At 45.0% G+C, this 17,130-nt stretch overlaps 1 protein-coding gene across 1 annotated transcript; it reads right to left on the bottom strand.

The window, feature by feature from the left end:
- Window positions 1-817: 817 nt before the first annotated feature.
- LOC115138187 (ras-related protein Rab-1B) lies at window positions 818-12,407 on the bottom strand. The gene is made up of 6 exons (XM_029674744.2): window positions 12,085-12,407; window positions 10,680-10,752; window positions 10,451-10,546; window positions 9,634-9,729; window positions 8,645-8,776; window positions 818-5,514 (listed from the first exon to the last, which is right to left on the bottom strand). Exons 1-6 carry the CDS (start codon window positions 12,096-12,098, stop codon window positions 5,320-5,322), a joined length of 606 nt encoding a protein of 201 aa, XP_029530604.1. The 5' UTR covers window positions 12,099-12,407; the 3' UTR covers window positions 818-5,319.
- Between the last annotated feature and the right edge of the window lie 4,723 nt (window positions 12,408-17,130).

Below are 17,130 nucleotides of genomic sequence, written 5' to 3'. Positions count from 1 at the left end.
CATACTGTAGGTCAGGTCAATGAGCACATCACGCTCAAAATCAGTACAAATTGCACTAGAATTATTTTAAATAATGGCCTAATTCTAAGCCTGAAATGCTATACATTTAGACCAATGTCTGGGGTGAAAATTATGCATTTGCCATGTATCACACAACCATACAGTAGCGTCATTGAATTCAACATACAATATGAAGTTTTGTACACACATTCCTGCAATTCTCCACTGTAATGACTTCTAGCTTTATCATTATGTGATGCAAATAGCGCTGGAAAGGGATTAGCTGGTATGTTTTTGCTGAGAGGGTCTTCTTACTGCAGACACTGTGCCGACTGCAGCAGTAGTCCTAAGAGGGATGTCTGCAGTACTTTATATTAGACCGACTAAAAAAAAAAAAGAGCCAGCATTTCCCTGCCCACAGCGCAAACACTCCTCCCCAGCAATATGTGAATTATTCCATTTGAAGCATCTCCATATTGAACGCATTCCTTCATACTCATGCGGTGTTAGAGTAGAGTACACCTTTAGATGAGAAGCTGCCTGGGTCTGCTTCAGTCTGACTGTTTATTTGAGTGAGTGTGTGTGTGTGTGTGTGTGTATATATATATGATGCAAGTCAAGGACAAAGTAGAGATGACAGGCAGGCTGCGAGGCAGATACTGGATGTGTTCAGGGTACTGAGCGACCACATGCAGAGGAGACCCACACTAGCAGACATGGACTTGTATGTATTAACACACCTAACAACACCGGTGCACTGATAACACAGAGTACATGTGGGAAATATATTTTTTTAAAAAGGGACAGTTTACCCATGTTGACATTGATCTTTTTTTTATTATTATATATATATATTTATAATATGTACAGAAGAAAAAAAAAACACGATGAAAATCAGCAGTGAGACAGAGCACCAAAGTGGACAAGCGAAAAACAGAAAAGGAAAAAAAAAAAGTGCAGACGACCAGGAGAGGACCTGCACGATGCTCGGTATTAAAAAGAACAGCGCGTGTTCCTTTATTAAGCCACGGAAGAGCAACAAAGTAGTGTGACAATGACATGGGAAAACATTCTAGGGATTCTAGCAAGATTCTAGTTCCGGCATAATCACATTCACGAGCAAGCTCCGAACCAGAGCCCGCCCTTAACTCCACACCCCATGTGTTGTCCCACCCACATTTCCTAAACCCTCTTATCCTTCGACAGACCAGACGACACAATATTACCACAGTATATTTTCAATTCATATATTAAAATCAGTAGAATATGAAGAAGACGTCGTGGAAGGAAAAAGCACATTCAGAACAAATCAAAAGTCCATTTTAGCATGTCCGTGTGACCAAGTGTGCGTGCGTCTTGTTTGTAGAGTTTCAAACAATCGTTTCATTCGCAGAAGGGCTGATTTAAAGATTTGAGGGAAAAGCCAGAAAGCAAGCCTGTGTTCAGAGAGCAGGAATGTTACACACACACAACCCCCCCCCCCCCCCCCCCCCCTCACCTACTTACTACTGATCTCTCCCTCCTTTCCTACCAGTGACAGTCAGCTGATTACTACCAGATTCTCAAATTCATCACACCAAACTGCCTAAGCATAAAATGGCCCAGCACAATCCAGTCCGGTTGAGTCTTGCATTGTGTCACGGGGTTTAGCCTAGTTTTCCCACCCCATCTGTAAGGACTCTTCTAAAAACACAAGGGCTAAGGCTACTGTATCTACTACCCTACATATAAAAAGAGTCACAACTTCTCTAAACCTGCTGTTCACACTTAATCAGATTCTGCATTCTGCCCTAACATCACTCTTCTAGACATGAATGCCATAGACTGGTTTGGTGGCCATATGCTGCGGACAGCAAGAGCTCACTAACTCGTCGGTATTAATTGGACATCGCAGTTTGTAGAGGCTGAAACTGCACTTTGCAATTGCATGGGGAATGCATAGCATACCTCACTACCTGGAGCTCTGAGCCCGGAGGACAAGGCCGTGCCACCTTAAGTGCTGAGGAATTACAAGTCTCTCTCGAAGACCAACCCGGGAACACCAGGAATGCTCCCAAAGTCCAAGCGAGATTCCGTTATCAATGATGAGTAGTTGGAACCGGGTCACAAAGAACATCGTTGGATTCGTTGAGTTTGAATAAATGGATTGGCTTTAAGAGGAGGTTGATGGGAGTTCATATCCGGTCTGCATGGCAAGACCAGTCAGTCCCTCTTAACCCCGAACGCTCAAGCACACAGTCGAACACTTCAACCCAATGAACCAGAACCTAGGACCGCGACCGTGCTCTAGGAACGTAACCATGATGACGTAACACGATCAAACCCAATGACCAAATAGCATGACCATAACATGCTTATATAGTTGTCGTAAAAGTAAGAACCTCTGTCTGCACTTTACATAGCTATAAAGCTATACAGGTACAAGATTAGAACTGTTACACACACACACACACTACTGGATGATTTCAGACTGTCAAGACCAAGACAAGGGAAAACCATAAAGACAAAAGGAATATCACCTTCCAGGTCTAGTCCAGGTTCTCAGCATGTCACCCTAATTCCCACCAAAGGCAGAGAATAGATCTTCCCAAAGTCCGATTGTAACCATGCCTACTTCTACAGTCATAAACGGTCTTGAAAAAGAAAAGGGTTGAAAACTGAGGTTGTAATAATCAACGAATGCCAATTGCCTTTGTTGTCTAGAACACAAACGCTTAGAGGCCTTGTTCACTCTACTGCAGCGCATTAAATTAAAAACCACCAGTGTTGGTTAAGGTCAGGGGTTGAAGGGTTTTCTCCACGTCCCTGCAAGGACCCATAGTTCCATAGGAATGTCGCTGAAAAATAACACACTGCCATGAGAACCGTGCGGACAGACTGGGAAGGGAACGGCGCAGGGCAGGATACTGTAGGAGGGGGAGATCAGGACAGCCGGAACCATGAACACAAATTCTGACTCGCCGAACACTTCATGTCTTAGGCTATATAGAGGCTACAGGAACCAGCAGTTGACAATGAAGAACACTATTCGCGCAATGATCTAAAGAGAGAGCTTCTGAGGTAATGAGTTGACATGTGGTCATAGTACAGTATTGAGACTTCGGTCTGAGTAGGGACTCCACTTGAACATAATTAGCTAGGTCAGGACACCTTGGGCCATTTAAACAGTCACGCACTGGCTACGCTTCTTAACAACCACACTAACTGACATGAAACCGTGACAACCATAAAGGAAACGCACTGTGGGACACGTGACGACAGAGAGGGGGGTGGAAACATGGTCTGAGAAGTCGGTCATGGCCAAGGCAAAGAGAACCTGTGGTGCGACTGTGAGATGCTACACAAGTGAAGCATGCGGTCAGTATCTTTAAGAGACCAGTAAGGCACAGGAGGGAACAGTAGCTTTCATAGAGAAACTCCCCCGACCCGGTCAAACCTAGCAACAACCAAAAAAAACATTCCAACCGACCCACCCACCCAATAACGTAAGTTTGACAGCATTTCAAGCAAAAAGAAATATCAAATAAAATCATTATAATAATACCTATGAAACAATATGAATAACAATCTATTAAGATGAACACAGAATGTAGGATATTGCCAATTTGTGGTGTCAGAGTAATGTCCTAATTAAATCGTTGTTGAATATCAGTTGCATTGCCCAATCCCCTGTCTACGCCCGCCCCTAACCTAGTACTACATTATGTCATGCCCCGTTATCTGTGTGTGTGTGTGTACTGTCTGTGTATGTTGAAGAACCACTTGGGTATATTTACGCAATAAGGCCCGAGGGGTTGTGGTATATGACCAATATACCCCGGCGAGGGCTGTTCTTAGGCAAGACGCAACGCAGAGTCCCTGGACACAGCCCTTAGCCATGGTATATTGGCCATGTCACAAACCCCAGAGGTGCCTCATTGCTATTATAAAACTGGATACCAACGTAATTAGAGCAGTAAAAAGAAATGTTTTGTCACACCCGTGGCAGACGGTCGGATTCTCCACCGCTGTCAGCAAATCAGCATTCAGGGCTGATTTATAATGTCAAATATAGTGTCATGACGACTTAAAGACATACAAACATGACCTAAGCGTATCTCGCGTGTTATTTTTTTATTCTTAAATATGTGAAATCCTAACAGGAGTGATGTGGGCTAACTAACACCATATACTACAGAACCGAAAAGACATGTCTTGCACTCTCCCTTTCTCTCACTACATCCTCCATTCTGCATGTGGAGGGATGGAGGGAGAGGGAATGGAGTGATTCCAAGTTTGACCAAAAGCTCTCATGATCTGCATGGAGTGTCAAATCAACCTAAAGCACGCGGTCTACGAGAAGTCCCACCACCCCCAGAATACCCTCTTCACACAGACTGCAGTGTATGAGTCCCCCCCCTCTGCTGATGCCTTCATTCAGGCAGAAAAAGAGAACGATTAGAGATGCCTGGGGGCAAGCACGACAAATGGGCATCCCCCATCATTTAATAACATCGATGACTCACCACCGCCTCACTAGAATGTTAGTACGCTGGTAGTGGCACACAACTGTCTGCTTTCTGTTCCAATGCCAATTCAGTTTGTATAACGGATGGATAGTCATAAATACATGAGTGTTACTATTGCATTTGAGCCATAAAACGTGGACCAGACGGTGCCCGTGACTCAATCTATGCTGTAGACAGACTTAAGATGACTACAAGGTCCCCCAACATATAAAATAGGCCCAATAGACAGATTACTACTGTAGCACACTAAACTTAATTTTGCTATATGACTTCCACTGGGTTGCAATGAAAGACATAGCCTGAAGGAAAGAGACCCATACCTGTGACTATCTCGAATGGGAGAATCACTCCGACCCACTTTCAATGTGTGTGTGTGTGTGTGAGCGATAAGCGCTCGCCAGAATCTAAAACCTAATCTTCTATCACCCAGTTCCCCTCTAAATCAATACCAATCTTTTCTCATATCTGTTTACCTTCCTGCCTCATCACTCAACAAAAATGAAAAAAATAATAATAATCTTCAAACCCCCCCTCACCCCTACCTACCTAACTATTTTTCCCCATTCACTTTTTTAGGGGAGAGAGTTTAAGTCAGTCTGCAGTTCTAGCCCTTCAACTCCTCCCCTCCATCTCATCCTCTCCCTGACCACCCATCCATCCCTCACTTAATCCTGTTCCCATTGGTTCTCTGTAGGGTAAGACAAAGGGAGATGGAAGGGAGGCTGAGGGGTGAAGAGTGGAGGGAGAGGAGGTGAAGCCCCGGGCAGAGAGGGACGGGAGGAGGTGGTGAGCATCCAGAACCGGGTCCGGTTTAACAGCATCCCCCGCCAGACTGCCTAACCGGGGTGCTGTCTATCTTCAGGTTGGGCTTGTCCCCGCCGGCCGTGGCCCCGGGTCCCATCCTCTTCTTAATCTCAGCAGCCATGGTCATGAAGGCCTGCTCCACGTTGGTGGCGTTCTTGGCACTGGTCTCCAGGAATGGGATGGCCAGGGAGTCGGCAAACTCCTGCAGGCGGCAGACAGGAAGAGAATAGATAGGGGTTAAACATAAATATAAAAACATACAAGGTAATGCCCAGCTGTTGCAGCAATGACCATGTGGAAAATAATAATAATTTTAAAAAAAAACAGTATTATGTTCATTAAATATAAAGCAATATGATACTGCAGGGAGGGACAGAAAGGATTTTTTTTAAATGTAGGTATTGTGTTTAGTGTCTCAATGTGAACAGCACGTTCTGTAATTTTGCATTAATGAAAATTGTAAATAAAGTTAAAGATCCAATATTACGCTATTGATCACCTCAGGAGCCAACTCGATTTTGTATTCCCACATTGATGAGGAAATAGCTTTCTAGAGAAATTGACTGCTCAAAACAACAAAATTAACTGTTTTGTGTAGTGCCTGAAATGTAGTATGTTTTGTGAAGTGCCCAGAACCTTTTGATGGATGAATCATTTCAAAATTGCAGGCTGTACGTCTGATATGAGTTTCCATAACTTACAAGCTAGGTAGTATGCCTTCGGGATATGGTTTCGCTATTACTTTCCTGAAAACTGTGTGCGCCCAAACCATTCAAAAGATATGATACATTTGACCGGAGATAATATCTTCTTTGCTTGAGGCGTCACCACAGACCCGGGTTCGATCCCAGGCGGTGTCACAACCGGCCTTGACTGAGAGTCCCAGAGGGCTGCGCACAATTGGCTCAGCATCATTCGGGTTAGGGGAGCGTTTGGCGGGGCTTTACTTGGCTCATCGCGCTCTAGCGACTCCTTGAGGCGGTCCATGTCAGCCTGCAGGCGCTTCGGTCATCAGTTGACCGGTGTTAAGCAGGAGGGTGTTAAGCGCGGTTTGGCGGGTCATGTTTCGGAGGACGCATGACACGACCGAGCCCGTTGGTGAGTTGCAGCGATGAGACAAGATCGTAATTGGATATCACGATATTGGGGAGAAAAATATTATATCATAAAATAGCGGACTGCGAGAAGCCTATTTGTTTGATACACCATATATACACAAAAGTATGTGGACACCTTCAAATTAGTGGATTAGGCTATTTCAGCCACATGTTCAAAATGAAGTACACAGTCATGCAATCTCCATGGACAAACATTGACAGTAGAATGGCCTTACTGAAGAGCTCAGTGACTTTCACGTGGCACCGTCATAGGATGCCACCTTTCCAACAAGTCAGTTTGTCAAATTTCTGCCCTGCTAGAGCTGCCCCAGTCAACTGTAAGTGCTGTTATTGTGAAGTGGAAATGCCGAAGAGCAACAACGGCTCAGCCGCGAAGTGGTAAGCCACACAAGCTCACAGAACGGGAACGCAGAGTGCTGAAGAACGTAGTATGTAAAAATCGTCTGTCCTCGGTTGCAACACTCACTACCGAGTTCCAAACTGCCTCTGGAAGCAACGTTAACACAAGAACCGGTCGTCGGGAGCTTCATGAAATGGGTCTCCATGGCCGAAAAGCCCCACACAAGCCTAAGATCACCATGCGCAGTGCCAAGCGTCGGCTGGAGTAGTGTAAAGGTCGTCGCCATTGGACCCTGGAGCAGTGGAAACACATTCTTTGGCGTGACAAATCACGCTTCACCATCTGGCAGTCCGACGGGCAAGTCTGGGTTTGGCGGATGCCAGGCGAACGCTACCTGCCCAAATGCATAGCGCCAAATGTCAAGTTTGGTGGAGGAAGAATAATGGTCTGCAGCTGTGTTTCATGGTTCGGGCTAGACCTCTTAGTTCCACTGAAGGGAAATCTTAACGCTACAGCATTCAATTGCATTCTAGACGATTCTGTGCTTCCAACTTAGTGGCAACAATTTGGGGAAGGCCCTTTCCCGTTTCAGCAGGACAACGCCCCCATGCAGAAAGCGAGGTCCATACTGAAATGAGATCAGTGTCGAGATCAGCGTGGTATAACTTTATTGGCCTGCACAGAGCCCTGGCCTTAACACCATCGAACACCTTTGGGATGAATTGGAAAGCCTACTACGAGCCAGGCCTAATCGCACAAGTCCCCACAGTAATGTTCCAACATCTAGTGAAAAACCTTCCCAGAAGAGTGGAGGCTGTTATAGCAGCAAAGGGGGGGGCAAATCCACATTAATGCCCCCTGATTTTGGAATGAAATGTTCGACAAACAGGTGTCCACATACTTTTGTATCCAGGTAGTGTAACAAACGAGCTTGTTCAGTCATGTTACCATATTAGCTAACAATCTGGTAACTGGACAGGCACAAAGAGATTGTGAACCCAAAAGTATCCCTTTTATTTGAATAAAATAAATAAACATGATTTGGGTAGGGTGTAGCCCTGGAAAGACTTGGCTATGCCATGTTGTCTTCGGGAGATTTTCTGTTGAATTGATTTCCTTCACATTAGCTGATATAAGGAATAGATGTTCCATTGACTTACGATGGGATATCCTATTATAGGATAATTAGTGTGCTTATCAGCAAGAACGGTACTGTTATTCCTCACTTTTTAGTATGTCACTTCTTCACTGATGTAGCTACTCCTTTGAAATCTATTACGCGTACTTGGCATTTTTTTGCCATTCGTGTAAGTAATGGACATGTTGATTGTATGTCATAAAAAAGGAGAATAGGCTATACTGAAATGTCCCTTGCCTCAATTATTCTGTCATTTTAGTCGTGTGCACAAGCTGCTATGCAGATATGGTAAGGGGACTCTCAAAAGTAAAATATCTTGCCTATATACAGTAAGATGACACATTTTGACACATGTCAGCCTCAACCACCTTTAGATGTTTGTTGAAAGTGAGGCGACTTGAAGTAATTCATTGTTATAGCGTGAATATTTTAAAATCCCTTCCACTTGGGAAACACACCTCCCTGCAGGACTTTCTTCAAGCCCTATTTTTAAAGGGATTGTTCACCCACATTATTATTTTAAAATGTGTGTCTTTTTTCCCCCCACACAATTCTGAGTAGATCTAATCTCTTAATGTTCATCCCAAAGTGCACCTGATGGATGCATTCATGCAGCAGTTGAAATGACATTTTTCTTCTGGGGGATGCCTCCAGAACCCTCTATTAGGGTTCCCCCTCTGGCTTTGGGGTAAGCCCCCAATGTCCTCAAATCATAGAAATGCCCCTGTAGCCATACCTTGGCTGTTGTGTAGTCCACCACTTTCTTGGTGGTGAGGTCACACTTGTTCCCCACCAACAGCTTGTTGACGTTCTCGCTCGCGTAGCGGTCGATCTCCTGCAGCCACTGCTTCACGTTGTTGTAGGACTCCTACAGCACACAGGACAGAATGAGATTAGTCACACAGTGTATGGCTGCCTATCCTACAGGCAGGTGAGAAACAGTGGAATTTTTTTTGTGATTTTTACCCATAAGAGTCTAAGCCCTGTCTAGGCCGGGGGAGGGAGGGGTTCTACTAAGCTATATGGAATTGTTTTAAGAAGGTCATACCAATGATCATTTTGATATTTTATTTTGAAATGTAAGACCTCTTGAAGTGTCAAAAAAAATGTAATAAATTGTATTCGTCCTTATTGCTATTAGCCCATACAAATGCATTGAATAACATATTCACTACATAGAACAGACACAGTCTCCCAAAAAAAGGAACTTAGTTCTGAAGTGTCTGTTTTATATCTGAGAGACATAAAAAAAAAAAAGATCAGGAAACATTTTATATACTTTTTTTTGTTAATTTATTTAACCCCTTGTTTTTGGCACTAAACAGTTTCCATATATACTTCCATTCATTTTTCAACTGGTACAGGGAGACATTCAAAAGAGTGTTGTAAAAGACTGTGGGCGAAACAGTTCGGACGATACAGTTGACTTTGTAAGAATGACTGATTTTCGGGGACCTCTCGTGGTCTGACAAACACCGCTCTAGCTCTGTATCACCTTTCACCGCAGATGCGGGAAGTGCGACATCGGCGGATGCGGTGGATTGAGAGGCATCCAATGCTAGCTTAAACTGAAAGATTTTTTAATGGGGATTTCTTATTTTATTAGGCCAATTAGACATTTTAGAAAGTCAAAAGAACTTGGGAAGTACAATATTTGACTACAAAAATACACAAGAGTATTAAGCTTAGTTCTAAGCATTGATCCCCCTTGAACTAATAACCCACCTGATCTGTGACATCATAGACCACGATGATGCCGTGGGCTCCCCGGTAGTAGCTGGAGGTGATGGTGCGGAACCTCTCCTGACCAGCAGTGTCCCACTGGAAGAGAGGGAGTGGAGAATTACAAAAGAGAGCGGGAGGGGTGAGATAGTCGTTTAATGCAAACCAACAAAACAGGCTCATTTAAATAACTAAACACACACACACACCTGTCATCACCCAAGTTCCATTCATTCCGGTCTTGAAAACACTTGGAATAGCACTAGTTAGGCATCTATGGACATTAGAATACCACACTAACATCTATGGACATTAGAATACCACACTAACATCTATAGTTCGACTCCTTGCATTAAACGAGCCATGGTGGGAACAGAACTGGATCCCAGGCCTGTTTAGCCTTAGGGCGAGGTGTTAAACTTCACACCAAACACAGGACGTAAAACTAAGCAACATAACTAGGTTACTGAACCGTTTCTCAAATCTAATCAAGCCTTTATAACATCAGGAGTTGGTGGGGGGGGAAGCCGCTCCTCCTGTTTTACCAGATGTATTCGTTTGGAATGGTACAGCCTTTTCTCCTACCAAAACACTATCCGATTACATCCTATTAGACTATAATAGTTCACACAATTACGCGAGCGGTGCAAAATAGATCACACGGCTGTGAGCGGTGCAAAAGCCTCAAATGTTCATCATAACAGCAATAGCTGGGGCTTCCTAATTAAAACGAAGCGTTCCCAACAGCCACCCCTTATTTGTAGTTGGTGGTGTGGGTGTGGGTAGCGGCACGTTGCAGTGTTGATCGTGTCAGACTCACAATCTGCAGTTTGATGGTCTTGCCGTCCAGCTCGATGGTGCGGATCTTGAAGTCTACGCCGATGGTGCTGATGTAGCTCTCCGTGTAGGTGTCATCCTGAAGAAGAGGAAGGAGTTACAGACGGCAGAAGAGAGAGAGAGATTCTGGAAGCTGCATTTTGACAAAAGGCACCGACACGACACTTACTAAATAACTGTGTACAGTCATAGCATACGGTGACGATACTTACAGCAAACCGGAGCAGAAGACAGGACTTTCCCACACCGGAGTCACCAATAAGGAGGAGCTTGAACAGGTAGTCACTGAAATTAAAGCATCCAGCATTAGACCAAAGACTAGACATACTAAACAGTGTTGCTACTTAACTCCAGTCATAAGCCCTACTGATGTTATGTTGTGTCAGTTTCTTCCACTTCGGACAGAATTCTAGGCTAAGGCCCAATAGAGAGGAAGAGAGGAAGTGTGGGGAAATACACTCCGGAGAAACACTCCGAGGCAACCAACCGATTGACCAATATCAAGTTGTGTTCAAGCAACTACTTCTAAATAGGACATTTAGCAGGGCCACAGCCAGTACACGGTGAACTCATTCACCAATACGGAACTCTCAGAAATGTTTGTGAGCAAGTAAATATTATGCTGTAGTACTTTCACATCAACTCTCTCAGCAAAACAAGGTCACATGCATTTGACACTTCCACTGCACAGAAGTGGCGCAATGACAGAGCTATTCTTGTGTCTACTGAAATTGAGATGTGGCATGTTTTTCTGCCAAAGAACGTCCAATGCTATGGAAACTAACACAGGCTGCATGTATGTGGCAATCTCTTCCCCAAACGCAGCCTTTGATGTGATGTGGCGATGTCTCCCACATTCACGAAGATAGGTAACGTTAGCGTTATTCACAGAGGCTTCTACAACAAATCACCTATGATTTCTGAGTCGGCGTCCATAAGCTTTCTATGTACGGAGACGGCATATGCTGGCTAAATTGCTATCACCCGGCACATAGCCAATCTATTCGTAAAGTTAGCAAGTAGAAACCTATGTTTTGGCCCTAACATAACGTTAGTTAGCTAGCTAACGTTACACACCAACGTTAGAGACAAAGGAGAGAGCGCCATCACAGAACGGAGGGTGTGTGTTTGTTAATGACAAAGCGATCTCAAAGCAAGCATTGGTGTTTGTTAGCTAGATCTCCAAAGGCAGCAAGACAGCTTTGCTACTGTAAGTTAGTGGGCCGGTATGACGTTTCAGCACCACGTCCTATTCCTCCGGTCGCTACCGCACAGAGCAGGGGATCTGTGCGCGCGTTCTCTCATTTCAGGGCCACACACACACATTAGTGACAGATGTTTGAGGGACTAACTAGCTATGCCCATTGACAACAATTACATTCTAGCTAGCTATTTGTATGTAAAACGTATGCTAGCTAGCCATCTATCGTTAGCCGACAATGTGGCACGAACAAGCGATCAGCTGACGTTGGCTGAATATTAGTTAAATAACGCTCGACTCACATTTTTGGAATTGCCCTAATACAATAACGTGTTCGATCTATGCATATAAGATTCCAAAAGGAAAGGGAGTGTAAAATATACGAGTGGTTGTGTTTGGCGGTAGAGTCTACTCACTATTCTGGATTCATGATTTGACTGACGTTCGGGATATGTTTCTCTCGGCGATTTCACTGTTCCTTCCTCCTCTCTCTCACTCTGCTTTCACAGGCAAATATGGATTGTCGGTCTCAATATCCAAGGCACTTGGATGTCTTTCACAGTATTTTCTAACTCCCCTTGTCCTTCTTGGCTGTCTAATCGTTACGAGGCTATATAACGTTTACAGACATTCCTATTTTCGTCTGACTTGACAGGTTATTTTCTTCTTTTTCTTTCTTTCTGTGTCCGCTCTTCGCTCAAAGTACAAGATGGCTGCGCAGGTGCGGCAGTGACATCAAATGACGTGGCACTACGGACAAATCTAGAATGTGTCTGAATGCTGGAAGTTGTAGTTCAAAGTCTGCCTAGACATGGGGGACTTTGTATTTATTTACCCTTTATTTAACAAGGCAAGTCCGTTTAAGAACAAATTATTATTTACAATGACTGCCTACCAAAAGGCTGGGGGGCTGGGATTAAAAATGTAAAATAAATTAAGTAAAACTATTGTCACATGCGCCGAAAACAACATATAATCAGTGTTAAGAAACTATTTACTAAATAAACTGACGTAAACAATAAGGAAAAAAAGTAAGAAAATAATTAAAGAGCAACAATAAAATAACAGTAACGAGGCTATATACAGGTGGTACCGGTACAGAGTCAAAGTGCGGGGGCACCGGTTAGTCGAGGTAATTGAGGTAATATGTACATATGTACATGTAGGTACAGTGACTATGCATAGATAATAAACAGAGAGTAGCAGCAACGTAAACATGGGGTAGGCCATGCAAATAGTCTGGGTAGCCATTTTGTTAGCTGTTCAGGAGTCTTGTGGCTTGGGGGTAGAAGCTGTTAAGAAGAGTTGGTGCTCCAGTACCTCTTGCCGTGAGGTATCAGAAAGAACAGTCTGTGACTAGGGTGGTTGGAGTCTGGCAATTTTTTATGCATCCTCTGACACCGCCTGGTATAGTGGTCCTGGAGGGCAGGAAACATGGCCCCAGTGATGTACTGGGGTTGTACGCACTAACCTCTGTAGTGCCTTGCAGTTGGAGGCCGAACTGTTGCCACACCAGGCAGTGATGCTCTCGATGGTGCAACTGTAGAACTTTTTGAGGATGTGAGGACCCATGCCAAATCTTGTCAGGAATAGGCATTGTAGTGCCCTCTTCACGACTGTCTTGATGTGTTTGGACCATGATAGCTCGTTGGTGATGTGGGTACCAAGGAACTTGAAGTTCTCAACCTGCTCCACTACAGCCCCGTTTATGAGAATAGGGGTGTGCTCAGCCCTCCGTTTCCTGTAGTTTTCCTGTAGTTCACAATCATCTCCTTTGTCATGATCATGTTGAGGGAGAGGTTGTTATCCTAGCACCACACTGCCAGGTCTCTGACCTCTTCCTATAGGCTGTCTCATCGTTGTCGGTGATCAGGCCTACCACTGTTGTGACATCGGAAAACTTAATGATGGTGTTGGATTCGTGCTTGTCCATGCAGTCATGGATGAACAGGGACTACAGGAGGGGATTGATCACGCACCCCTGAGGGGCCCCCGTGTTGAGGATCAGTGTGGCAGATGTGTTGTTACCTACCCTTACCACGTGGGGGTTGCCCGTCAGGAAGTCCAGGATACAGTTGCAGAGGGAGATGTTTAGTCCCAGGGTCCTTAGCTTAGTGATCAAATCAAATCAAATGTATTTATATAGCCCTTCGTACATCAGCTGATATCTCAAAGTGCTGTACAGAAACCCAGCCTAAAACCCCAAACAGCAAGCAATGCAGGTGTAGAAGCACAGTGGCTAGGAAAAACTCCCATGAAAGGTCAAAACCTAGGAAGAAACTTAGAGAGGAACCAGGCTATGTGGGGTGGCCAGTCCTCTTCTGGCTGTGCCGGGTGGAGATTATAACAGAACATGGCCAAGATGTTCAAATGTTCATAAATGACCAGCATGGTCCAATAATAATAAGGCAGAACAGTTGAAACTGGAGCAGCAGCACGGCCAGGTGGACTGGGGACCGCAAGGAGTCATCATGTCAGGTAGTCCTGAGGCATGGTCCTAGGGCTCAGGTCCTCCGAGAAAGAAAGAGAGAAAGAGAGAATTAGAGAGAACACACTTAAATTCACACAGGACACCGAATAGGACAGGAGAAGTACTCCAGATATAACAAACTGACCCTAGCCCCACGACACATAAACTACTGCAGCATAAATACTGGAGGCTGAGACAGGAGGGGTCAGGAGACACTGTGGCCCCATCCGAGGACACCCCCGGACAGGGCCAAACAGGAACGATATAACCCCACCCACTTTGCCAAAGCACAGCCCCCACACCACTAGAGGGATATCTTCAACCACCAACTTACCATCCTAAGACAAGGCCGAGTATAGCCCACAAAGATCTCTGCCACGGCACAACCCAAGGGGGGGCGCCAACCCAGACAGGAAGATCACATCAGTGACTCAACCCACTCAAGTGACGCACCCCTCCTAGGGATGGTATGAAAGAGCCCTAGTAAGCCAGTGACTCAGACCCTGTAATAGGGTTAGAGGCAGAGAATCCCAGTGGAAAGAGGGGAACCAGCCAGGCAGAGACAGCAAGGGTGGTTAGTTGCTCCAGAGCCTTTCCGTTCACCTTCCCACTCCTGGGCCAGACTACACTCAATCATATGACCCACTGAAGAGATGAGTCTTCAGTAAACACTTAAAGGTTGAGACCGAGTTTGCGTCTCTTACATCGGTAGGCAGACCAATCCATAAAAATGGAGCTCTATGGGAGAAAGCCCTGCCTCCAGCTGTTTGCTTAGAAATTCTAGGGACAATTAGGAGGCCTGCGTCTTGTGACCGTAGCGTACGTGTAGGTATGTACGGCAGGACCAAATCAGAGAGATAGGTAGGAGCAAGCCCATGTAATGCTTTGTAGGTTAGCAGTAAAACCTTGAAATCAGCCCTTGCCTTGACAGGAAGCCAGTGTAGGGAGGCTGGCACTGGAGTAATATGATCCATTTTTTTGGTTCTAGTCAGGATTCTAGCAGCCGTATTTAGCACTAACTGAAGTTTATTTAGTGCTTTATCCGGGTAGCCGGAAAGTAGAGCATTGCAGTAGTCTAACCTAGAAGTGACAAAAGCATGGATTAATTTTTCTGCATCATTTTTGGACAGAAAGTTTCTGATTTTTGCAATGTTACGTAGATGGAAAAAGGCTGTCCTTGATGAGCTTTGAGGTCACTATGGTGTTGAACGCTGAGCTGTAGTCAATGAATAGCATTCCCACGTAGGTGTTCCTTTTGTCCAGGTGGGAAAGAGCAGTTTGGAGTGCAATAGAGATTGTGCGCTGGACAACTGTCAAGTGTCTTCACTGACATTGGGGCCATATGCAAATTTGGCCGGGTTTAGGGTTTCTGGAATAATGGTGTTGTGAGCCATGACCAACCCTATCAAAGCACTTCATGACTACAGATGCGAGTGCTACGGGCCGGTAGTCATTGAGGCATTGAGGCAGGTTACCTTGGTGATCTTGGGCACAGGGACTATGGTGGTCTGCTTGAAACATGTTGGTATTACAGACTCGGTCAGGGACAGGTTGAAAATGTCAGTGAAGACACTTGACAGTTGGTCAGCGCATGCTCGGAGGACGCATCCTGGTAGTCCGTATGGCCCTTGGACCTGTTTAAAGTTCTTACTCACATCGGCTTGCGTGATCACAGAGTAATCCGGAACAGCTGGTGCTTGCATGTATGCTTCAGTGTTGCTTGCCTCGAAGCCTGCGTAGAAGTAATTTAGCTCATCTGGTAGGCTCGTGTCACTGGGTAGCTCATGGCTGTGCTTCCCTTTGTAGTCTGTAATAGTTTGCAAGCCCTGCCACATCCAACAAGCATCGGAGACGGTGTAGTACGATTCAATCTTAGTCCTGTATTGACGCTTTTCCTTTTTGATGGTTTGTCAGAGGGCATAGCAGGATTTCTTATAAGCGTACGGGTCAGTGTCCCGCTCCTTGAAAGTGGCAGCTCTACCCTTTAGCTCAGTGCAGATGTTGTCTGTAATCCATGGCTTCTGGTTGGGGTATGTAGATACAGTCACTGTGGGGACGACGTCATCAATGCACTTATTGATGAAGCCAGTGACTGGTGTGGTGTACTCTTCAATGCCATTTCAAGAATCAAAGAACATATTCCAATCTGTGCTAGCAAAACAGTCCTGTAGCTTAACATCTGCGTCATCTGACCACTTCTGTATTGAGCTAGTCACGGGTACTTCCTGCTTTAGTTTTTGCTTGTAAGCAGGAATCAGGAGGATAGAGATGGCCAGATTTTCCAAATGGAGGGCGAGGGAGAGCTTTGTACTCGTCTCTGTGTGTGGAGTAAAGGTGGTCCAGTTTTTTTCCCTCTAATTGCACATGTAACACGCTGGTAGAAATGAGGTAAAACAGATTTAAGTTTCCTTGCATTAATGTCACTAGGAGTGCCGCCTCTGGATGAGCATTTTCTTGTTTGCTAATGGCCTTATACAGCTCATCGAGTGCAGTCTTAGTGCCAGCATCGGTCTGTGGTGGAAAATAGACAGCTACAGATACCGTACCTCAGGTGAGCAAAACCTTGAGACTTTCTTAATATTAGATTTAGTGCACCAGCTGTTTGTTATTGACAAATAGACACAGACCACCACCCCTTGTTTTACTGGAGGCAGCTGTGCTATCTTGCCGATGCACGGAAAACCCAGCCAACTGTATGTTATCCATGTCGTCGTTCAGCCACGACTCGGTGAAACACAAGATATTACAGTATTTCATGTCCCGTTGGTAGGATAGTCTTGATCGGAGCTCATCCAATTTATTATCCAATGATTGCACGTTGGCTAATAGGACTGATGGTAGAGGCAGGTTACCCACTCGCCGGATTCTTACAAGGCACCCCGACTACGACCCGACCGTCTCTTCTTCATGTAAATTATGTGGATTTGGGCCTTGTCCGGTGTCTGAAGTAAATTCTTCGCATGCGAAAATCTTTGTCCAGTATGAGGTGAGT

The sequence above is a fragment of the Oncorhynchus nerka genome, linkage group LG12, assembly GCF_034236695.1.
Source record: "Oncorhynchus nerka isolate Pitt River linkage group LG12, Oner_Uvic_2.0, whole genome shotgun sequence".
In the NCBI taxonomy this organism is placed as follows: domain Eukaryota; kingdom Metazoa; phylum Chordata; class Actinopteri; order Salmoniformes; family Salmonidae; genus Oncorhynchus; species Oncorhynchus nerka.
The sequence above is the reverse complement of the archived record's forward strand: the minus strand, read 5'-3'. Positions and strand labels throughout refer to the sequence as shown.

Bases quoted from the DNA above. Each gene is read 5' to 3' on its own strand.
- LOC115138187 (XM_029674744.2), bottom strand. The intron at 10,547-10,679 runs GTAAGTATCGTC...CCTCTTCTTCAG, and splicing joins GTCTTCTGCTCCGGTTTGCT to GATGACACCTACACGGAGAG. The intron at 9,730-10,450 runs GTGAGTCTGACA...CCTCTCTTCCAG, and splicing joins AGACCATCAAACTGCAGATT to TGGGACACTGCTGGTCAGGA.